The sequence below is a fragment of the Stegastes partitus genome, unplaced genomic scaffold, assembly GCF_000690725.1.
Source record: "Stegastes partitus isolate 25-593 unplaced genomic scaffold, Stegastes_partitus-1.0.2 Scaffold1274, whole genome shotgun sequence".
Taxonomy (NCBI): Eukaryota; Metazoa; Chordata; class Actinopteri; family Pomacentridae; genus Stegastes; species Stegastes partitus.
Genome location: NW_007579005.1, coordinates 153,306 through 178,484, shown reverse-complemented (window position 1 = coordinate 178,484; position 25,179 = coordinate 153,306). Strand labels below are relative to the sequence as shown.

The 25,179-nt window shown below is 41.9% G+C and overlaps 1 protein-coding gene across 1 annotated transcript in view; it reads left to right on the top strand.

The window, feature by feature from the left end:
* Positions 1-25,179, top strand: part of syn3 (synapsin III) — a 127,143-nt gene that overhangs the window by 24,851 nt on the left and 77,113 nt on the right. The window contains exons 3-5 of the mRNA XM_008298044.1: positions 5,721-5,812; positions 22,673-22,829; positions 25,054-25,143. Of these exons, the coding sequence (XP_008296266.1) occupies positions 5,721-5,812; positions 22,673-22,829; positions 25,054-25,143 (339 nt within the window). The remainder of the gene's footprint in view (positions 1-5,720; positions 5,813-22,672; positions 22,830-25,053; positions 25,144-25,179) is intronic.

The following is a 25,179-nucleotide window of genomic DNA, read 5'->3' as shown; positions in this document are numbered from 1 at the left end:
CCCCAAAATGTCCAAAATTACAGAATTTATCTGAAGCAAAAAAATGTAAAAACAGGAAAATTTGTCACCTTAAACTTTCCGACAGGCCTTGAACTACTCATTTGTGGCGTGCCGTTGTGTTAGTAAAAAAAATCCAAATGTAAGCTGAAAATCGATTTGAAAATTTTATAGTCTTGTTTAAAAAAAAATTGCCAAAAATAAAGCATTTGCTCAAACCAAATACAGTAAAAAACAAAAAATTCTGTGTTCCCTTGTGCAACTATGAAGCCATTAATAACTCAGCTGTGACTAACACTTACTTGGAAAAAAATCAGAAGCTTCTGGGCAAAGAGAGGAGACAAGTAGTAAAATATCAACAGTATGTGGATTCGCCATCTTCCTAATTTAGAATTTTTATAATAATTTGCAGTATTATAACAGTGTTGTAGTGAGTTCTCTCTCCTTCTAGTGCTGTTTCCATCGAGGTGCAGGACTTTATACTGCAGTGAAAAATGAGCCCACAGCGACTAAAAATGCGACGGGAGCCAAAAACGCCCAGAAGCTCTGGGCTCTGAGGGTTAATTCAGCCTGAATGCAGGTCAGCAGATGAGAAAGAATCAGCTCTGGAGGCAGTTGTCCCACGTATCACTTCCTGTTTTCCTTTCCCAGGGCGAGAGCCGCTCCAAGACAAGTGTCTGAATGTGTTACCCTGATGGTTGCCATGGCGCTGTGAAAAGCCTCCTGTCCTGGCTTCTGGGCCTTGTGCCCTGCACCAGCCACTCCATCCATTACCGCCCAATGACAGCGCCTGTTAGCGGCCCTCTCACCCCCGACCAGCCAATCGGAGCTGCCGTGGAATGCCGGGCCTTTGCCAAAAAGCTGCCCACCCTCTCTGGCTTTATCTGGTCGCGGCAAAAGTCACGGCCGGGCTCGTGTGTTTGGGCCTGTTTGGAGGGCAGAAGGTGCAGCGATGTGCACATGTGCAGCGGGAGTGTCTGCCTGCATTTGGGTGTGTTGTGCTTTTCTTTTCTTTTCTTTTTTTTTTTTCTGGCAAGGCTGCCGTTCACACAGATGTTTCTTTCTGGGTATCCGTAGAGAAGAGCCGAGAAGAGAAGCCAAGTGCATGTCCTTGAGGCACAGCGAGCGTGAGTGGCGCCTTGTTGTCCCTTAAATAAGATTATGGCATTTATTCGCCCCCTGCTCTTCCCCTGGAGAGTGCAAAACAATAAATAAAAGAAGTGGGTGTTTTTTTTTTTCTCTCTCTCTCTCTGTCTTGGCGAATAAAAAAAAAAAAATCCCAGTTTCGTTACATTGGCACATTCTTTTCAAAGCACTCCCCCATACAGAGTTGACATGGGCCACAGCACTGGATGAAAGGGAAATTTATCTCTGGGAGAATATTGCCGATAATATTCCCTTTTTGTGCAGATGAAAGCCCGTGTAAAGCTCGCTAAAGCAGGCTTAAGGTCTCAAATGACGATCGCAGCATGAGAACGTGTAGATAGCGATTCATTTAACTTGCTATGCAAATTGGCAGAGCTGGGTTGAGTAGCGGGTCAGCCGGAGGATTTGCTTCAATCTCCCTGCGTGTCGGCTGATCTGAGGGAGACGCGTCGCGCCGCCGGTCCGTTGAAGTGCACCGAGCAGAGCGGCGTTTTGCAGATTGCTGTGAGGCTATCGCTGCATCTCGTTTGCTCTTTATTGTGCAAATTCAAAAATAGTCGTAGACAACATCAAGATAAAGTTTCTCCAAGTTTCTAGAGAACTCTTGCGAGTTCTCGTGTAACCCTCGGTCATGTTGTTGTTACGCAATCGCCCAAATGTCACCATTCATCAGAGGCAGAAGCTGTAAAAACATAAATATTTGTGGGATCCGATAGTCATGTGTTGATTTGTCAGAAGCAATGATCCAAATCTAAGCTGGAAATCGTGATCTTAAAATTTGCTTCATGCTTCACATTTGTTTAAAAATTCGCCAAAAACAAAGGGCTTCCTTTAAACAGATTCTGAAAAAAACAAAAAATTCTGCGTTTGTCAGTGCAACCGAGAAGCTATGGCCGACCCAGCTGCCACCAACACTGTTGTGACAAAAATTCTGGGAGTTTTCAAAAGAACCGTGAAGCCATGAGTGACTCGGCTGCGACCATCATATGTGTGACGTAAATTCACTCGACTGAACTGCAGGCAGTGTCCACGCAGCAGATAAGTAAGGAGACAAGTACGGATATAAACTAGAAATGTAGGTTAAATATCTGTACAGTCTGTGTGAGACTTGTTGCACTGCTTGTGTGTTGTATCGCACAAAGCAGAGCAGCTAACTTTAATTTTGTGTGTCACAGTATCAGATGTGCAAATAAATATTCACAGAGTGTTAGCAAAGTTTTAAATTCTATCACTAATCACTATTTATCAGACCTTTCCGACGGTCCTTGAACTAATCATGTATGACCTCTGGCTTAATCTGTGAAATAAACCAAATCTAAGGTTAAAATCCTGATATTTCTGAGGTGCTCTTTAGTGTGCAAGTAAAAAATATTAATAAATAACATCGAGGTGAAATGCCTTCAAGTTCTTGTGTGGCCATCTGAGTCCCAAACATTATAATTTTAAAGGTTTGCTGTCTCTGCAAAATCGTCAGAATTGCCACCATTTATCAGAAACTGTGAAAACAGAGAACAAAAATCAGCAGGCTTTGAACTTTCTAACAGTCATTTAATTGCTTATCTTTGTTTAGTCATGAAAGTTGGACAAATCTAACACTGAAATCATGATATTTCAATAAAATCGCCTTATTCTACATGTTTAATTTAACGTTTTGCTAAAAGTAAATCAACCGTGAAGCCATTAGTGACTGATTCAGGGACTATTTGGTGAGTAAAAAATGCGACAGGAGCAAAAAGAGACTGTTTGGGAGTCACAGGATCCTCATCATCACAACATGAAGTCACGGCATCTTCATCCGTTGTTGTGATCGGGACAACAAACTCCGAACCAATTAGATAAACTTTCTCACAGCTCCTCAGCGCTCTCAAACGTCTCGTGCAAATGTTTCAGATGCACTACAAAGCCTTTGGGCTCTCAGCTATTTATTTATCACAGCCAGTGGAGGGATTTAATCCGTGAACCCTGCAGTCACAAACCCATTTCTCTGATTCGCTGGCTGCTACATGTCATTAGCCATGTGCTGGACATGTGTGCCGGGCTTCGCTCCAAAACACAAGCTTCTTTTTTTAGTCCTGGGAACATTGTTTGATAGCAAATTTAGTCAATAAAATAACTCAATTTCTATTAAAATGACTTCAATAGAATGGAAACATGGAAGCAGAACAAGAGGTTTTTTGTTTTTCCTTCATACAGTAACGCTGTCTTCTGCTGCTGTCTCTTCGTTTCGATGCACATTGATGCAATTCCAGTAATTTTGGCTGAGCTTCTCCGGCCCTAAAAAAAAAAAAAAAAGAGGCAGCGCTGACGCACAATGCTGTTGTGTTTTTGTGTGTCTCTGGCGGGCGGTCATGTGACAAACGCTGGAAAACAAACCCAGCTCTCAGTTTCTGCTGACGGCGGTTTCACTCGATTATTTTTCCTGTGAGGAATCTTTCGCCCGTCGGGGCGTTTGAAGCGACCGAACGCAGCTGACTCGGGGTTACGGATAAATGGAGCGCCGCCATGTTTTTTCTGTGCGTCATGTCAAATTGAATTTTTTTGAGAGAGTCAGCAGGCCGCTTGTTTGGGGCCCATTAAATCCGAGACATTAGTGTCACGTCTCATAATTTAAAGTGATGTGAGGACTAACGAGCGGCGGCGTTGCATGTCGGAGGTCAACCGGCTGCTGCTTAGCGTCTCTCCGGGGCTTCTGTACCTGCAGCTGATTGACCTCCACGATGACCCTGACAAAGAGCAGCTCCTGTCAGAAGACATAAACTCTGAGATGTCAGTGTGTTAGACTGAAGTAAACAGACTCACGCGGCTTCAATTTTCCTGGTGTTGCTAACATGATGTTTTCAGTTTTTTGTCAATATTTTATGATTTGTGGGAACTATATGCTACATAGTGCAAAATCCTTTTTTTTTACTTCTCTCTTCTTGCAGCCTTAGTTGTGCTGTTTTCATCAGACAACCATCACTGTGTTGTATCTCTGATGCGTACCAACTTCATTCATCTAGCTCCAACTCAACCGGACAGCCGAACCCGCAGAACCAATGATCCTCATTAAATGCTCTGCTGTTGGCTGCAGGAGTGAACACGACAGTCTCCATGCACTCCCAGCATCTGAGCAACTGAATTTCCGGTGTATTGCTTTTACTATTGATGGCAATGTCCATGTCACAACAATAGGAAAAATTCTTACGCAACTAGCATGGCTGCCGTTACTGTTAGCTTTGATGCTATGCTAACAGTTCAGAGCTCTGTGGGAACTGTGAAGCCGAAACAGTTCAATCTAAACTCAGCCGATGCAGCATTTTAAACCAGCTGAATTCCCAGTACGTCTGTTCCCATTTACATATTTTTCTATTTCTGCTATGAACGGGTATGAAATAGCGACTGAAATGCAACCAGCTAGAATACTGACTGCATAAATGCAACCTCATCTGACAAACTAAATGACAAGCGTGTTCTGACTTTGGCGACGTCCGTCCGTCCGTCTGTCCGTCCGTCCGTCCATCCGTCCGTCCATCCATCCATCCATCCATCCATCCATCCATCCATTATCTTCCGCTTATCCGGGGTCGGGTTGCGGGGGCAGTAGGTGGAGCACATCATTCCAAACTTCCCTCCCCCCGGCGACGCTTTCCAGCTCTTCCTGGGGGATCCCGAGGCATTCCCAGGCCAGCGGATATAATCCCTCCAGCGGGTTCTGGGTCTGCTCCGGGGTCTCCTCCCAGGTGGACATGTTTGGAAGACCTCCAGAGGAACCCTCTCCGGAGGCATCCTAATCAGATGTCCATACAACTTTCCGTGTAAAATGAATGTTGGGAGTCTTCTTCCTGAAGGGGGTGTGGACAGACTCTGAAAAACCCGTTTAGAACCGGACTAAAACCAGGAGTTCAACAGTCGTGGTGAAATGAACCGTCTTTGCAGTGTTCTGAGCTGGGAAAGAAATTGCACGACACATTCTGGGGACATGAGATTTCCATTTATTTGCTGGAAGGAGGCACAATGTGGGACATTTAAACCAGACAACAAGCCTCTTTCTCTCCCTCAGACTGCATTGTCAGTGTTACACAAGAAAGCTTTGGTCAAAGTATAATCATGAATGCGGCTAAATGATTTGTCTCAGTAGCATCTGTAGGCTTCTGGACAGTCACCACAAGGAACATTGGACTGTCGGGTCTGGTCTGTTCCCAGAAGCCGCCCCTCCTCTCCAGTGTCTCTGGGAGTTTGACGGAGTCATTAGGTAGCCGGGCTACGCTCTTTCACAAGGCCTTCACTGTCCAGGAGGCCACAGACCGGGGATAACTCAATTTGGCTTCTCCCACCGGCCAGCTCCGACTCTTTTTGCTCTTTTCCGTGCAAACGAAACAGAAACATGAAGTGAAAGAATCTGTTGTGGGCTGAAGACATGACGCTCGTAGGAAGCTGTCGAGTTAAAAGTGCTTTAACTTGAATCTGTGGCTCCATCACAGGAGACAAAAGAGTGACACGTTTTACTTTCACTTTCAGTACGATTACAGGAGAGATAAGAGTCAGTTGTGTTGCATGTTGTCGTTGGTTGTAACCTGTGAACTCTTGTGTTATTTCAGGCGGAGTTCTCGGAGATCAACCTGGCCTCCTACGTCAACTCTGGCTGTATGGTGGACATGCAGGTGAACAAAGGTGGCACCAAAGTGGTCAGGTGAGAAGCTCATCCCGCACCGAGGCATTTCCTCTCCGCATTACCTTCACACAAATCCAGCCCTTAATGTGATTATCTCGGTGGAAAACCTAAAAGCAGCTCGCTCGTTTATTTTTAACCTCTCAGGGCAAGTTTGTTAAACGAAGAATGCTTCAGAATTTTTCACCTTGTCACCTTTCCCACCGGTGTCGAGCCCAGTTTTAACTTCCACGGTGTCACCATGATGTTATTGTGCTCTGCAAAATGCTTCTGGTAGAACCAGGAGTTGTGGTTAAGTAACCTCTGATCAGCCCTGTGGTAAAGCTGATAAGTCCTGTCAGGTCAATGGCAGCCGCTCGTAGTAAACAGGAAGTTAGTTAAGCTGCTCTTTAGTAGTGCTTCTCATTAATCTGCACTGTAAAAAAATACACTGGTTATGAAAAGAAGGGGGAAAAAAGGCAGATGTAGTGATTTAAAAAAAAAAAAAAAAAGATGGAAAATACTGAAATTTTCCTTAATTAATTTTTTTTTTTTTAAAGCTACAACTTTACGTTGGATCAAGTGTATTATTATTATTATTATTATTATTATTATTATTATTATTGTTATTATCATGGCTTTGTTAAAATACATTTTTAAGCACTAAGCTATTTAGGTTTAGATTTGGTTATGTTTCAAAATCTCTTTTCTTCTCATAATAATAATAATAACAATAATAATGATAATATTAACAAATAAATCCTGTTTCTGTTAATTGGCACTAATTGTATTATTTAAGAAATGCAAAATAATTCAAACTTAATTTAATATTTACATCTGTAGAATTTGAAGGAAAAAATTTATGAAATTATGAGGTTTTTGTGAAAAAGTTGTGTTTTTTTTTGGAAAAATGTTATGTGTTTTTGTAAACTTAGAGGTTTTTAATGTTATTTTACACAGGAAATGCAAATATATAGAATTTAAAATATTTTAGCTATTCAAGTATTTGGAAAACCTCTAAAATCAAAAGATAAAATAATGTGAAATTAAAGCGTTGAACAAGTTCTTCAAGTCTTTTTTATCTCGAGTTGGATACAGAGCGACTGTGTCAGTAAATACACCAAAATCTAAAAACATGTGAAGCTGTTTATTTAAATGGACTCTTGTGTTCAGTGAATCACAGATTATCAGCTGATCTTCATGTTCCTGCGTCAACACTCTGAATGTCACTGGTTGCTTTTCATCCTCAGAACCAAAGTACAACAATCAGCCCAACAAGTTTCTGGGTGTTTTGACTGCAAAAAACTAATTCCAGAAAAAAATATGGTGAAAATCTGGCAGCCAGGACGCCAGAAACAACAAAACAAAACTGTGAAATACTGTCACCTTTAAAAAACAGTTAAAAACAGTGGAAATAATATCAGATATCTGTCATCTTGATGGGGACGTTTTGACCTGTTTTCTTTACAGTCGACACATTTTGTGTGATTTTACTCGTTGTTATTGGGCAGAAATATAAAATAACAACAATTTTAAAAATGATAAATGTTTTTTTTACATTTACATATTCAACATTTACATATTTGTTCTTTAACCTCTGAAGACCCGAGCTCTTGTTTGATTTGCATTTTTTATTAAAAAACAAAAAGAAGAAGAGAAAAAAGAAAAAAAGAATAAAAAATATAAAATATAAAGAAAATAAAAATAAATTTTAAAATATATAAAATAAATAAATACATAAATAAATAACAGTAATAAAATAATACAAATAAAATAATAAAAAATAAAAACGAATTAAAAAATTAGCTACTGTGGTACTATAACCCAAAATGTAACGTCCCCATATGTGGACGCCGGGTCTTAAGAGTTTAAAATGACTGCAAATATCAGCAAAATAATGATTTTTTTTCTGATTTAAATACAGCAAAAAAAAATGGTATAATTATACAGTCAAACATTTTCGAGACGGACAACAAATCTGGGGAACAAGAGCTGGGATCAAACCCAGTTCTCGTTACTTACAGCATCTGCACACATGATTTTGGGGTCAACATCCCAGCAATGTGATTTTCCTTCAGTTACATGTGCGTAATATTTAATTACCCAGAAATCTAATATGTTTAACCACATATTTTAGGAGTAGAGTCAAGCTGTATTGCTGTGCTACCTAAATATTTATACATGTGCACGTCATTCATCTCGTCTTTCTGGCCTTTTTTCTAATCAGCTAATCTGTGTTTTTGGACTCGACTTCGCACAATTACGGGAAATCAAGTGAGAATAATGGTCGGCGAGCGGCGCTAAAGCAGCCGACGCTACAATGCGACCTGTTGTCAGCCCACACTGAGGTGATTGTGTTCATGTTGCCGTAATAAGAGGCTAAATTGGATGCAGATGCTGTTTGGCTTATCGTTTATTACTTGACCACTAATAATATGATTGGTTGTTTCAAGCTGGCAGCCTGATTGGTTGATAACACCAAAGCTGCCGCTGACACTGGACGGTTCTTCAGATGAAAGAACAAACAAAACACTTTATTTTTATAGATGGAAACTCATGCTTTCTTTGAGACTGACGTGTTTGATGAACCACCAGAGGACGGACGCTGATTGAACTCATGCATTCAGGCACGTTGACGGTTTATATTTAAAGCTGGTTCCGGTTTTTCCACGTGTCCGCTGCAGTCCGACCTCTGACTGGCGTCGCCTCCGCCGGCTTTCTCACACGTCTGTGGTTTCACTGCTGCTTGTGTCGTCAGCTTTTCTTTCACTCTTGTCGTGTTTAGCCGTGCATTAGACAAACATTAATCTGCTGTACGGTTAAATACGTCCAATGCGATGGAGACGTGATACCTTAAGAAGAAGTTAACCCTCTGAGCTCCGAGCAGGTTCTGGCCATGTTTTGCTTTTTTTTTTACTGCGATTTAAAGTCCTGAACCTTTTCTGGAAGCAGCACAAGCATGACTAGATGGAGAGAGAACTCAGGAAGGTCACAACAAAAGTTATAAAGCCATAAATCATTAAAAAAAGATAAAAATGAATATTGATGTTGTTGGATTATTTATTTAGCAAAAATTTAAAAACCAGCATGTACAACATTTTTCCAAGTACCCACATGTGTTACCAATACTGGAAAAAATCTAATAAAACAGGCCTGTCGTGTTTTTCCACTTAAATATTTCATTTGTTTCTGTCCTGTGTAAACACATCCTGCAGCTCAGTCAAAAAGTTCCAGAATTTTTCTCTTGACTGTTGGTCATTCGTCGCTTTACAGTTGAGCAGGAAGACACACCAGTTTTATTTTTATGGAACAAAAATGTTTAGACTTGTCTCCCGTCTGCTTTGTGTAAACACAACCTGCAGTTCAACCCAGTTCAGCTGAAAAGTTCCAGAATTTTTGCCATGTGACCGTTGGTTACAGCCGAGTCCAAAATGGCTTCATGGTTGCGCCGAGGAGCGCAGAATTTTTTGTTTTTTACACAATCTGGTTACAGCAAACGGTATATTTTTTGTAGAATAAAAATGATTTTGGTAACAGCTGGATCTGTCACGGCTTCACATGTTTTAGATTACTGCACTTTGAAACCTAGAATATCGTGATTTCAATAAAAAATAAACATTTTAAAGTTAGATTTGGTTGTTTTTCAGAAAGTCACACATGAATAAGCTGGAAATCTGATGGTTCGTCCTGTTTTTACAGTCTGTTGCGAAGATAAACGGTTTAATTTTGGCACAGACCGGGCATTGTTTTACTCCAAATTGAGGAGCCGAGCCTGAAGAACAACAACAAAAGTACATGTGACTCTCTAAATGCTTCGCTTTCTGCAACGTGGCACGCGCTGCACATCCTCCAGCGCAGCAGAGCGCCGAGCTGCAGCAGTTATGTCATGTTGTTCCCCTGCTGCACTGCTGTAGTCAGCCCTTTGGCTGCTCCGCTCGCCGCTGCCAAAACCTCCGGCTCAAAGTGGGAACGCCGGCCCGGCCGACCTCGGCAGCCGGAGGACGAGGAGCCACAGAGCTCCGTCTTCACAGCGCCTCCCGCGGCTAATAAAGCCAGGCGATTAATTAGTGCTGATTAATGTGGAGTTATGGGGCTCGTTTTACTGCCGCTCTGGCTGGAAACGTGTTTAGGCTGCAGCCACATGCCCCCGAAATGTGAATGAAATGTTGTGTTACATGCAGGCTTTTCAAACCGCTGGGAGCTGTTTGTGTGCATGAACTTTGAGCATTGCAGGAATTCAATAAAGAAAAGCCTTTACAGCTCTTCCAGGGTTTAATTAACACGACTGCACATGTTGCTGCTGCACCCGCGAGGACGCCGACACCAACGCTAGAGCTGAATCTGAGTGAAACAAACTTCATTAAAGACGCTTCGGCTGGATTTTTATACGACGTTCCATTAATAGACTTGACGGATGATCGTGTGAACCCAGTGATTAACCGCTTCACTGCCAAAAGCTGCATTTTTATACGACTTCCACATGTGCGCCTCTAAAATTATTACACAGATTCTACTAACTTTTGCATGGACTCTGTTGATATTGTGCAGATTTTATTGATTATTGCACCAATTCTATGGAAAACTGCACTGATCCTGTTGATAAAAGCACAGATTCTATTGATTGTTGCTCAGCATCCATTGATTATTACAGTTTTTATTGATGTTGCTCAGACTCTGTCGGTCATTGCACAGATTCTATGACTGTAGCACAGATTTTACAGATGTTACATAGATTATTGCACAGATTCTATTGATTATTACACCAATTCTGTTAATAATTGCATAGATTATATTGATATTGCACAACCTCTGTTGGTTATTGCACAGATTTTACTGATTAATCCGAAAATTCTCTTGATTATTCTGCACATTCAGTTGGTTATTAGATTGATTCTACTAATATTGCAAAGATTCTACAGATATTACACGGATTCTGTTGTTTATTGCACATATTCTACTGATTTTTGCACAGATTCCATTGATGTTGAACAGATTTTACTGATTAATGTGCATATTCTATTGATTTCGCACAGTTTCTGTTCAGTATTGCACAAATTTTATTGATTATTGCACCAATTATGTTCATAGTTGCACATATTCTACTGATCATTTTAAAGATTCTCTTGATTATTACATTGGTTCTAGTTATATGGCAAAGATTCTACACATTTTTGCACAGATTCCATCGATGTTGAACAGATTCTACTGATTAATGCACATATTCTATTTATTTTGCACACTTTGTGGTCATTATTGTGCAGGTTTTATTGATTATCGCACCGATTCTGTTAATAGTTGCACAGATTCTACTGATTATTCCACACATTTGATTTGTTATTAGATTGATTCTACTGATTTTTGCACAGATTCAACTGATTAATGCTCATATCTATTGATTTTGCACAGTGTCTGTTCATTATTGCACAGATTTGATTGAATATTGCATCAATTCTGTTACAAATTGCACAGTTACTACTGATTATTCCACACATTCAGTTGGTTATTAGATTGATTCTACTAATACTACAAAGATTCCACAGATATTGCACAGATGCTCTGGTTTATTGAACATATTCCTCTGACTTTTCCATATTCCATTGATGTTGCACAGATTCTACTGATAAATGCACATATTCTATTGATTTTGCACCATTTCTGTTCATTATTGCACAGGTTTTATTGATTCAATTCCATCATTAATTGCACAGAGTCCACTGATTATCCAGAAGCTCTGCAGCGTATTATTTAACAGACGTCGCATTACCGATGTTTAAATCACTTTAATGTGCTCATTTCAAAGCTGGAGGACGTCCCATCATTCATGCTCACCAGGAGCCACATTTATGGCAATCAGGAGCAACAGACGGACATTTCTTTCCTATTATCACATAGGATTTGGGTCCCTAATGCGTCCCTGTAATTGTCAGTGAATATGAAGCCATGTTTTAGACGAGCTGACAGGTTCTGAGGAAGTGATTCGCTCTGATGGGCATTTCTGTGCCGTGTGTGGGCCGAACTGCCTCGTCACATTCCTCCGTCTCACAGATGGAGGGAGGCAGATTACATTAGCAGATCCTTGTCTGATTTCTGTTTCCCCCCCTCTCCTCACCTCTCCTTCTATTTAATTTTCTCTACCAGAGAGGGCCACCCCCCCACTTTCCTCCTCAATCCCTTCAGCGCTCATAACAAGGCTCGGCTGCTTCGGTTACCTCAGGTGACAATTTACCGCTTAGACCACACAGACAATCCTTAAAACCCACTCCGTCCCCTTGACCCCCTTTTCAAAACCCATTTTAATCAAGGAAAGAACCGTCTGCCTGGAGCTGCCTCTACACCTAATACCTCAGACAGGTTCATCTTGTTACCGAGCAAATAAATCCTGCTCACAGACACGCCGGGTTCAGACGTGGCTTTAGGAGGCCCGAGGGCGGTTTCCTTCAGCAGCGCTGTGACTGTAATGAAAGCACTCCACCATCTCCGCTTTTTTGTAATATAGCCATGAATACAAATGGCCCCGCTAATTCACTCAAACTCCTAACAACACTCATTTCCCTTCCTGCCAGAGGTCATCTGGCGCTCTATTGCTCTTGCAGCTCCTTTTCCTCATTACATCTGCCTCCCGTGGGACTCTTCTCCAAATCCTCAACGTGATCGCCGTCCAGCAACTTAAACATGCTCTAATTTGTTTTGCTGGTAGCTCACGCTCTCTTGTTCGGAGTTTGCACATGTGATTGACATGAATCCTTGTTATTTTAGTTTTTTTTTTGTTCTGTTTCCTGCGTGACCTCCGCCGCCTTCAGTGCAGCGTGGAGACGAGCGATCTCAGCTGGAGCCGCCGCCCAGGATCTGAGACGCTGCCAGGTTGCTCTGGTGCCACCGAGCCGCAACCACAGGGAGTCCTAGATCCAGACCGGGGAGCCGCAGCGTGGTGCTGGGCTGCAGGGAGTCGCTGCACACAGGGAGGGAAATGGAGGTTCTTCAGGGCCATGCGAGCTTCATGTGTACAGTCCTGGACATGTTTCAACTTCCAAAATTCTTAAAAATGATCTGTATGGGTCAAGTCGAGTCACAGTTTTGTACGTAGCGCTTACCTTTGGGACCGCTGCTGTTGCACCAAAGAGCTTTCCAGTTTAAAAGATTATGATTGGCATTAGGAAATTGACATAACAAGTTTAAATATTGGAGTTAAGTCCCTATAGTGTTATTTATGGTGTGATTTTATCTGAGTAATTTACATATTATGGAATAACATCCTACAGAAATACTACTTTAACTGACGATATGGATCAATCACGAATGTAATCACTGCTGTTGATAATATAACCAATTGAAAATATATTAACTAGGGGTGGGACTTCAACGCATTAATTGCAACAACAATAACGTGTTAAAAAAATGTGTCGCTATCCAGGACTGCTAGCGCTAACTGCTCCGGTGGTTTCTGTGCTCGCTGCTTTTCATTCAGCTGGTACCGTCAGCTTGATGTGCTTCGGTGGGATGCACATTATTTTTTGCACAAAACCGCACTCTTGTCAAGGCTTCCATCGGGCAGTTTTTTAAAATGAAACTTGCCCTCCATCAGTCCAAGCGATGCACTCTCATCGGATTCCTCCATGTTTGTTGTTGTTAGCGTAGCGCTGACGCATCTTGTGCATCAGTGTTATCGGTGGACCATGAAATTGCGTGTTGCCTGGATGCAAACCGCGATTAAATGCGTTAATTTTTTAAACGCATTATTTTTGTTGTAATTAATTAATCGTAATTAACGCTTTAAAGTGTATTAGGGGTGGGACTTTAAAGCTTTATTTTCGCGTTAATTAATGCGTTAAAGTCCCACTCCTAATATTAACCGATGAGGCAGAAAATATGTTGTTGATTCGATGTAGTACCTGGATGCACCACCAGGTGGACCCTCTAACTATTTAACACCGATGACACAAAATGGTCGTTTAGACAACAGGAAGGTCCGCGTTGGCAAGCAGAGAGCATTGTGGGAGTTTAGCTAGTGACAAGGGCACCGTGAGAAAGTCTTCTGTGAGGGTTAACGCCGACCACTCGGCGCTCTTGTGTTGGTCGAGAACTGAAGTGCTGAACTGTGAGGTAGTGGCTGGTTGTTATGTGACCCTGTTAAAAGCAGAAAGTCTTTGAATTTTTGTTATTTGACGGTTGGTCACAGGTAAGTTGCAAATTGCTTCTCAGTTGCGATGCGAAGTGCAGATTTTTTTGTTTTTTATAGAATGTGATTCCTGTACACGTTTTATTTTTCACTATTTTTTAACTGAGACATGTGGAATAAATATATTTTGATGAAATGTTATGATTTTTTAACTTAGATTTGGTTGTTTTTCCTGATAAAACCACACGACCAGGGCCCACAGGCTTATTACAGTGAACAGAGAATGTCTGCCCACATAACAATTTTGTGGCACCGTTCAGAGTTCGTTTTTTCCTCTGGAGTCTGTTCCCCTAATAGGCAAGCTCAGACTCTGCTCCCTAAGGTGCATTTCCCTCTGACGACGGAGAGCCAACGTGGCACAATGCGCCATTGTGTACGAGCGCCGTGCTGATCCTCGGTATGTACTGTTTGACATTTGTGGCATTCCCGCCGAGTTCTACCCCGATTATCCTTATCAATGAGAGACAGACTGATGCAGGAAGATAAGGCCCTCACCAGCTTTTGAGGGAGGCAGAGTGCCGGTATGAGGATAAATGTTCCCCACAATTCAGACATCCCTTTGGAGCCTATTAGAAGGTCAGAGATTCTGTATGATAAATGGATCTGGAGACCGAATGGCAGCATATTGTCCTGAGTTTGAATAGTTTCCTGCTCCAGGAATGCTGATGAAAACATCCTGTTGGCATACAATGTATTGTACAGCGGTCTTATATCATGGTCAGGATTGTTGTGTATTTATAATTACGCAGCTTTGGTTTTCTAGATGTAACCCTCTGAACCCTAAAATCTACCAGCAGACATGAAAGGGATGATATCTTTAAAGAAATGTCAAAGTGACATCATTGATCAGAGTGAGAAGTTGTGAAAACAGAAACAGTTGTTGTATTTTCCACTTTACAACAGATTTTAATCATGTGTGACATAAGGTTTGTTTGGAATCTGAGCTAGAAATTGTTGTATTTCCTCAAATAAATCACTTTATTTTACAAGTCTTATCTAAACATTTACCAAAAATAAAACACTGACCCTACATATAGAAATATATATATAAATAATAAAAATAAATACAAATTCTGCAGCCCTGAATGCATAGAAGCCACTAGTGACTCCACTGTGACCAACAGTCGTGTGACAATAAAATTCTGACTTTTCCGTTGAGCTACAGGCTGTGTTTACATAGAGCAGGTAGGAGACACCTTTCTTTTTTCTAATACAGTCGTGACTTGATAATCCGACCGTTGACAATCTGAAAACCTTGATATCCGACAGGTTTTTAGGAAACAGAACCCATAAAAAACAGCCTTAACATACCGACAGCCTTGGATTCTGACTCCGACATGACGTTTTATGTCACAAATAAAGCTAACGACGTATTATCTGACTGAACAATCCGACCTGAACCCGAACCTGAACCTCCTCATCACAACTGCCTCAATAATATCGGACATGTTTGATTTTTAGGTGTAAAAGTTGGGCTGGTTATGATTGTCGTGCACCAATAATCATAAACTTTAGGTGCAGATATTAGAACTGATAGTTAAAATCACACCTCCAGTTCTTGCTAAAGAAAAAAACAACTCATGCGGACCACACCTCCCCAACTTTTCTCACTGCAATAGAAGTATTATTAGCAGTACAGGTCGTAGTGGCTCCATTTTGTCTGTTTTCCCATGAGATCAATGAGATGATGCTCTGCTCCCTGACTGCTCCCTGTGGTACAGCAATCCTAATAATGTCCTGTAGTGTGTGGTGCCATTGTTGTTGAATTTTTTAGTGTGTGCATGTCATTTGTTATTGTGTGTGTGATGCAAATATGGTAAAAAAAACAAACAAACAAACATACATTTGAAGTTTTGTGGACTGCACTTTTGCTCCATGCAGAGTGGATGAACAGTTTCAAAGGGAGGGACTCACGTGCACATTCACTAACAAGCATGTGATTTGCTACCAAAGCACAGAAGCTCAGATGTTCTGCTATATAAGGGTCGTATTCATGCTCACTGTGTCGCATCAACACATCAAAAATCAGTCAGTGGAGTGAAATAACTGAGCTCGAGATCCCTTTTTCATCAGTTTATTTGAGTCGACTGTCAGGATGACTTGTTCAGATGGGTATTTTTTCCGGCACATCGGTCCCTATCCGTCTCAATTTACTATTCAAGTGTTTTATGAGTGGGCTTATGATTCCACATGGATCCTCTCTGTCCTCGTGTCCTAATCTATAACCTCGCTATCCCCCCATCAGCGCCTCTTAGCAGCCTTTATTGCACCACTGATAACCCATTCAAAGGGCACATTAGCATATCGCCCGTGAAGTGGAGCCTCGAGGGCCCGAGCGATTCGGATCGTAAAACACAAATGCGCTGCTTTAGTGTTAATCCATGACTCGCGGGGAGCCCTGCCTCGGCAGAGCGGGTCCGAGCGAGGAGAGACAAAAACAAAGTTAATGGGTGACAAAGCTCATAACGCCGCGCCGCTATAGGGCACTGCCTCCATTAACTGTAGCTGGGTGAAAGCCATCCCACTGTGCTGAATGTCTCCTGCATCTGGCCTTTCTGTGGTAATGAGGTAGCACAAAGGTCTGCTCTGTCTTATATGTGCAAGCACTTAGCAACACATTGAGAAAACTGTCTTCCTGTGATGTCCGGCAGTTAATCTTTTGGTAGTGAGGAGATCTTTACATGGAACAACAAGAGATAGTAGTCCTGACTTGTGTAGTGCTGCATTATGGGTATAACGGACACAAGAAAAGGGGTATAAAGACATTAATGTGAGGTTCAGGTTTGTTTTTAATTAGTACCTCAACTTAGAGATGTCCCAGTCAAGGTATTTACTGATATTTTCCTCGATGATACACACTTTGAGTTTTGTAGATTAGTTGTAGTACCTGCTACCTCTTGTTGCTTCATGCTTTAGTGACCAGAGGAGGTGGTCAGTTCCATGTTGGCAAGCAGAGACTATTACGGGGCTTTAGCTAGTAAAGGGGCACCATGATAGAGACTTGTACGAGGCTTACCGACCATTGGTCAGCAAATAAGTGCAAAATTCAACTGTAATAGAGTCTGACAGTGATGCCATGTCTCGGTAGAACATCTGATGGCTGTTGTGGCAAGTTTCTGCACAACAACAGGTATAAACTATGTGTCTGGCATAGGTTGGTGCAAATACAGATCGCTTCTCTATCCTGTAATTGGACATCCCTTGTTAGTTTTGTAGAATCCTTGTTCATCAAGTTATTTATTAGTAAAAACGTCCAAAATAAGTGTTTCTAGGTTTCAGATGTGACCCTTTGTTGGTTTCACTGGGTTTTTTCAAACCATAGGCCAGGACACGGCATGGGAAACAAAAGTAGATTAAAAAAAACCCAACCTAATTTAAATTTGGCCGCCATCCCCATCAAAGTGGTGTCTTTGTGCAGCGATACCCTGCTCCCAGTGCTCCTGCACCACTTATAACACTTCCTCCAAGTCCTGTTCCGTAACATGGCAAGTACCATCTGCAATTAGCGTTGAATCTCCTAAACGAGCCAGCATCCCAACAGGAACAGTGACCAAAGGGACATCCAGTGTCTTGAGGAAGACAGCTGCAAACAGGGTTGTAAAGTGTTGTCGTGATGCTTGTGCACCAGTGCAACATGCAAGGAGAAAGCAGCAGATGTCGGGTTTCACAGGTCTTGGGGAACCGTAAAGTGAATGCTGTTGGGTTTGCTGTTTGGACAACACGATAAAGACGTCATTTTGGGCTCTGAGAGTTTGCAGTGAGCTTTTGTCCCTGTTTTCTGACATCAGTTAACTGATTTATTAAGAAAAACAATCTGTTCTGATTGTAAATTGTCTGTAGGTGTGAATGTGAGTGTGCTTGGTTGGCTGTCTCTAAGTGTAGCCCTGTGATAGACAGGTGACCTGTCCAGGGTGTCCCCTGCCTTCACCCTGAGTCAGCTGGGATAGACTCCAGCCCCCCATGACCCTAGTGAGGATTAAGGTGTAGAGATGATGGATGGATGGACAATCTGTTCTCACCTGATCTGGACTCGAAGCTTGACTGGAATAGATTTTTTTTCTGCTCCTTCAACAGTCCAAGCTTCTCATTTATTCCTGTGCATTTACATGTTTTCACTTCATGTCGGTATTTAGCAATGTTCATACCCAGTGCCAGGATTCAACATTAGGACATAGAGTATCTGCAGCATTCATACTTTCTGAATGTCTGTAAGGGTCCACGAGGGTGACATAGCTTTTAACTTTCACACTCTGTGTGCAGCCCAGAATTACTGCAAGCCTGCCGCCTGCCCATGCACCAGGAAAACAAATGGTGCTTCAAATAATACTTGTTATGAGGAGAGACTGTGCAAGGAGAATTGTCATCTTCTGCATCTTTACAATTCATCGTTTAAAGAGTCATAATTAAAGGAGCCACTGCAGGACTTTGGAGGCGCTTAGATTCAAACATCGACGAAGCATGAACACAGTAATAAATTCTCCAGGAACCCCGTGCTACGTCCCTCACCATGCAACATCCCAACCTATAACCTGCTGCTGTATCCTGTGAAAAGTGCAAAGACGTAAGCAGCTTTTCACGAGAGCTGATGTGTTTTTCTGTGTTTGATATGAGGGGCCATGCGACCCTCTGCAGACCGATGGGTACCTATTGTAGTATGAGTAGAAACACGTGCAGCCACTTTGGAAGTGTGCATCAGTCACACGGAAACCGTGAGTTCTTCTTAGACACAACTCAATATTTAGTTTCATTCTGATAAAGTATAATAGTAAATGTCTTGGTTGAGCTACTCAGCGTGCAACCAGAATGTTCTCTTCTCACAAGGGGGGGTTTGCTACAAACAGCACATTACGGGAATGGACTCGCGTTTTTAAGACGCTGAGGGAAGCCGCTGAGTCTGGTCTGGTTCTGGAGCCCCAATAAACAGCTCCATCCAGTATAAATAGCAGAGCAGAGTGCAGCAGCGGGGAGGAACAGCTGTAGTCGCTCTGTCGCCGAGGCCAGATCACTCCTCAGCCGTCCTGCCAGTCTTCTCCGAGCTGTCTAACATAAGCAACACTTGAGGACCCTGAACCTGTCGGAGGCCCTGGCTGAAATTTCAGCTCGCAGGCTGCAGCCCTCCACCTCATGTGTACCTGTATGTGTGTGTGCAGTTATATTTTTATGTAGTGTCTGTGTCTGCAGGTAGCCTTGTAAAAGCTTTAGCTGGGCACCTTCTGTGTTGGCTGTTGGATTGTTAACTTGTGATGAACTTTATGCAGTCATTTTCGCTCCACAGAGAATGATCAGCCGTCTCTACAGTTCACATCTACAGTGTGTTTTAGTGGCTCTCAGTTTATCGTCGTGGTTTTCTGCTCCACAGATTTGTTTTCTTTGCATCTCACTTCTCATGAACTCTGTTTCCAGCTGCAGCAGGCAGTTGTTTGCTGGAGAAAAAATCCAGATAAACCTATTGTGCACAACGAGAAGACAAACAAAGTTAGCGACTAGCAACAAGAATCTTTAAATGCAGCTTTAATTAAGCTGGTTTGTTTTTTTTCACTCGACAATTGTTAAATCATTCAACTGTAATTGATTATAAGCTCCTCAGCCCTCTAAACCCTAAACTGCAGTAGTGTATAGGCATGATATTCTTGTACAAATGCCAAAATTACACCATTTTTCAGAGACAGAAACTCTAAAACCAGAAAGAAATGAGATTATTAGCTTTCCGTGCGGTTCAGTTGGACAACTAATCACGATATTTTGTCAAAACTACTTTATTCTACTTGTCTCGTTTAAAAAATCCTGATACATAAACCATTTCCACTAACTTAAATCTGTGAAAAACAAAAAATTTTGTCCTCCGTCCTGCATCTATAAAGCTCTATATGACCCAGCTACGATGAGCAGTTTTGTGACAAAAATTCAGGGACTTTTCAGCTGAATTGGGGTTGAACTGCAAGACGTTTTCATTCAAATGTAAGAAATTCAACTCTCTTTTTTTCTTGTTTTCTTTTAATTTATGGCATTCTAACTCAATTATTCTGCACAGACGATATTTCTGAGTTCTCTCTCCTTCTAATCATGCTTGTGCCGTTTCCATCGAGGTGCAGGACTTTGTGTTGCAGTGAAAAATGAGCCCACAGTGTGTAAAAATGTGACAGGAGCATGACAACACCCAGATACTGCTCGGAGTTCAGAGAGTTAATAAACATTTCATGAAGATTTACAGTTTATTTTCCCGGGGAAGTGCAGACGGATTAAATTAGCTCTTCCCTCGTGTGAGATTCATGTTTTTTGTACACGATCGCTGACAAAAATAATAAATTAAACTATTATCACTGTGTGTGTGTGCATCCCACTAAATCAGTGCACATAGTTTAAATGCAGTCTGTGTTGGGTGTTTTGTTTTTTTTCCCCCTCTTTGCTGAGTTTTGGGGAAAGGGTTTCACAATGTGGAAACTGCAAGTATAAATAGTAAATGCTTGTATAATATCTTTCAGCAGCTCTCTAATGAGAAAAGAGAGAGCTTCTTACTAGGATCCAACATGTAACGGCATGAAAGATGAAAAAAAAAAAAAAAGAAGCATCGAATCACAGGAATCTGAGTTGCACAATGCCGGAATGAAAACAGAAAATATTAATGGGTTAAAAAAAAAGAAAAGAAACATGACTGTGAAAGTGAATTCCCTGAAATGTGGGCTGGATTGAAGGAGGTCTGCAGGTGCTTGATGGGCCGTCTGGCACTGCTCCCAGAACAGTTTGTAAAGGAAGGATTAGGCTGTTAATTGGATAGATGGTCCAAAAAGATTAGGTGCCGCGAGGAGCATTTCTTCACACCCCCCTCCATCAGCCCGGTCGCTGAATGATGGAGCCCCCTGACTGTAAACACAAGGCCCAGATGCAGTGTGTTAATGTGCCGACAGAGCTGGGAGGAGCCAGCGAGACGTCTGACCTGAGCTCGGTCAGGTCAGGTCAGGTGTCAAACAGGAAGGTGCCTCTCTGACGTTTAATTTGAAAGTCGTCTGTCAAAAGACGAACATGTTATTGCTAAATATGTCTGTAAGCGCACCAGCCCAGAGCCGTGTTTATGGTGTTTTATGGTTGTTATTGCTGTTAAGATATGAAGACATCCTACAGCTAGATATCCTGACAGATTTACAAGCATGTAAGAATTTTACTAAACTGCTACGTACAAACCAATGAACCATTAGTCATCTGTCTCAGACTTTGCGTAATCTTTCTGCCCCGAGCCAGTTGAAATGAGCAGCCGCTGCACAATCCACCAGCTTTATTTGCTTTCTACGACTCTAAAATGCCTCAGCCACCAGTCGAGCTCAACAAATGTTCTGCTGTTGGCTGCAAGAGTGAACCCAAAAGTCTTCATGCACTCCCAGCATCTTAATAACTGAAGATTTGGTGGATTGCTCTTATTTGTGATGGTAGTGTTCCCCCAATAACAGGAAAATCCTTACTGTTGTGCAGCTAATGTGGCTAACGTTAGCATTAGTTTTGATCGCATGCCCACAGGTCAGAGCTCTGATCTTTGCCACCTTTTGTGCTTCGGTTCAATCTAAACATTTGTCCTTATTTTGTTGTCAGGAAACGAAATGAAAACAGCGACTGAAATGCAGCCAATTAAAACCACATGTTAGCCAGCCGTCACCTCAGAGCCATTTTTAAAGCTGCTGATTTGCACCAAATGTCGCCAAACATATGAGTTAAAAGCAGCGGCTGTGCTGTGAACTCAGGGTTATTTCCATGTGAAATGATTTTCAGAGAAAAACGTTCTGCTTTGACTTCATGCTGTCCATCACGGTGGTATTTTAAGCTGTAAAACTGAGAGACACATTCTAAAGATATGTGAGACTTGTTTATTTGTGCACATGTGGGTCCTTTAATTCATGTTCAGAACTTTTTGTGGCATCTAAAGGACCTAAATGCTAATGTAAACATGCTAATAGGCTCATAATGACAGTGCTGTTGTTTAGCATGTCATATTGACCATCTTCAAAGTCTTTTTTTTGCATGTTAGGATGCTAACATTTGTGAATTAGTGCGAATGTACAGCAGAGGCTGAAGGGTAGCTGTACATCCATCCATTATCTACACACTGCTGAATCGTCACTGGGGTCGCGGGGCAGCTGGAGTCTATCCCAGCTGACTCAGGGTGAAGGCAGGGAACACCCAAGCACACTCACATTCACACCAATTTAGAATCACCAATGAACCTCAACATGTTTTTGGACTGTGTGGGAGGAAGCTGGAGAACCTGGAGAGAACCCACGCTGCACGGGGAGAACATGCAAACTCCACGCAGAAAGATCCCAGGTGTCCTCACAAACCGGCGACCGTCTCGCTGCGAGGCGACCGTTCTAACCAGCGAGCCATGAATGGTAGCCGTGAAGGACATAAATCAAAGCACTGGACAAAATAAACTGGATAATAGTGCTGAATTAAATGGCTTTAGAGACATTTTCCTTTTACGGTGATGCCAGGGGGATCACTAAAGTCAGTAGGAGTTATCCTCTGGGTGCCATGACTGTAAAGATTTCATTGCAGTCCCTCCAGTATATGCTGAGATATTGAAGTCAGGCTCAGTGCATTGAATTCTTTCCTTTCTGTCTTTTAACTTCACCACCCAAGAGCTTAACTGTGTGTTTACAGTGTCCCAGAACCCTGCAGATTAATAACCTCACAGCATCCACAGCTTCATGGTTTTCTCTTTCATGTGTGTCTCTCTGCAGGTCCTTCAAGCCGGACTTCGTCCTGATCCGCCAGCACGCCTACAGCATGATTCCCGGCGAGGACTTCCGGAACCTCGTGATCGGGCTGCATTTCGGCGGCGTCCCGAGCATCAACTCCCTCTTCTCCATCTACAACTTCTGCAGCAAACCTTGGGTGGTAAGCCACCTTTAACGGCTCTCTTTGCTCTACTTTAACCCACACCGAGGCGCTCCCCGGCCGAGCGGCTGCCTCCGACTGATTTATTTGGGCCGTTAAACGGAGCTGTAACACCTGCGTCTGCAGCCGGCCTCCAACACCACGTGTTATTAGTCACTCTGCGCCGAGGGAAGCGACAGAACTGCAGCGAAAAGAGTTCATAATTGCAGTCTTGTCACCTGCAGTCTGGGTTTAAAGATGACACATAATTTGCTGAACAAAGGCCCTCCTTCTCCACGTATTTACAGCTCGGTTCGCTGTTTTTCAAAGCATACCACAAGCGTGAAAGCAAAACGAAGACCTGTGGGTCGGTTGCCAGCGATGCGCATTGCATCTCTGGATTTATGTCGTTGTAAATAACAGTAAATAGCAATGCTTCTTTTTATAGGCGTCGTTTTGCGCACAATTACACGAGCGGCATTTCTAGCAGAACATTGCAGAGGATAGTATGCAGCGACAATGTCAAACCTACGTCAACCCACATCTGAATGCAACTAGTTGAAAACCCTCTGAACTCACAGCAGCTTTTGGGCGTTTCTTTGCTCCTGTCACATTTTTACTCACTCTGGGCTCATTTGTCCCTGTAATACAAAGTCCTGCACCTCAACAGAACAACCATGACTGGAAGGAGAGAGGACTCAGAAACGTCTTTTGCGGCATGTAATGAAGCTAGAATGCCATAAATCTTAGCAACATGTTTTTCCAAGTGCCAAAAGGTGTTGACTATACTGGAAAAAACTTATGGCGAGTCAATACACAGTAGAACTTTTGCTGCTTGCATTTTGAACACTGCCTGCAGTTCATCTGAGTCACTAATGGCTTCATTGTTATGATTGGGAGTGCAGATTTTTTTTTGGTTTATACAGAATTTGGCAAAAGCAAATTCTGTATTTTTGGCAAATTTAAACACGATAGTTTTAATAAGTTTTCTGATGGAATAGCCCCCCACAGATGAGTAGTTCAAGGACAATCGGAGACTTGGAAATCCACAGATTTTGTCAGATAAATGGTATAATTCACACTTCTTTTTTTAATTTTTTATTTACAGCCACATACATTTCAAGCCTACTGGTACATTTTGAGATTAAAACATTAAAATGAAATTGCAGCAATTTTTTGGAGATTTTTTGGTTCCACATTTGTCTCCTGACTGCTCTGAAAAAACAAAAAATACCCTGAATTTTTGTCATGTGACTGTTGGTCCCACCTGAGTCACTAATGGCTTCATTGTTATGATTGAGATAGCAGATTTTTTTTTTTTTTTACATAATATGGCTAAAGGAAACCATGTGTTTTTGGCAAATTTAAACACAATAGATTTGGTTAAATTTTCTGATGGAATAGCCCTCCACAGATGAGTAGTTCAAGGACAATCGGAGACTTGGAAATCCACAGATTTTGTCAGATAAATAGTGTAATTAACACTTTTTAAAATTGTTTTTTGTAAGCAACATACATTTCAAGCCTACTGCCACATTCTGAGATTACAACAATAAAATGAAATTGGAGCAATTTCTTGGCATTTTTTTGGTTCCACATTTGTCTCCTTGCTGCTCTGAAAAAACAAAAAATACCCTTAATTTTTGTGGCATGATTGTTGCTCCCAGTTGACTCACTGATGGCTTCACAGTTGCCTTAAGGAGTCCAGAATTTTTTGTTTTTTGCAGAATCTTGCTGATGCCAATGGATTGATCTTTGTCATTTTTTAAAATAAAGTCATTCTACTGAAATATCAGGATTTTAAGCTAAGATTTCCGATGAGTCATTTGAGGACCATCCGGAAGTTAAAAATCAGACAACTCCTTCTGTCTTTACAGTGTCTTACTCTGATAAATGTTGTAATTTTAGCAATTTCTTTTGAAGCTGATGGAGTCCAGAGGGTTAACCGAAGCCGATGAGGCGGCGTAATATAAATATTAGCTAATGGATTCTTTGGGAACAACAGGTGTTCGGGCCCACACAGTCAGAGTTGTGTCTGTACTGTACCAGAACATATTTTATAAGCATCTAAAAGGGTCAGACAAAAAAAAAAAAAAACCCCAACATACCATCCGAGTCCCAGATGTTGAGTTCGACTCCGGCGTCCTCTGGTTATAAATGTGAGCACAGGTGTAGCTTCTAAAAGCCTCCTTCTAACCCCTCCTGCCCAAATAATGACGTCCGACTTGTTTATTTCTTCTTGCAGTTTTCTCAGATGATTAAGCTCTACCACTCCCTCGGCCCGGAGAAATTCCCCCTGAACGAACAGACCTTCTATCCCAACCACACGCAGATGGTGAGTGCCTCGCAGATATTATTCTTTCTTTTAAAC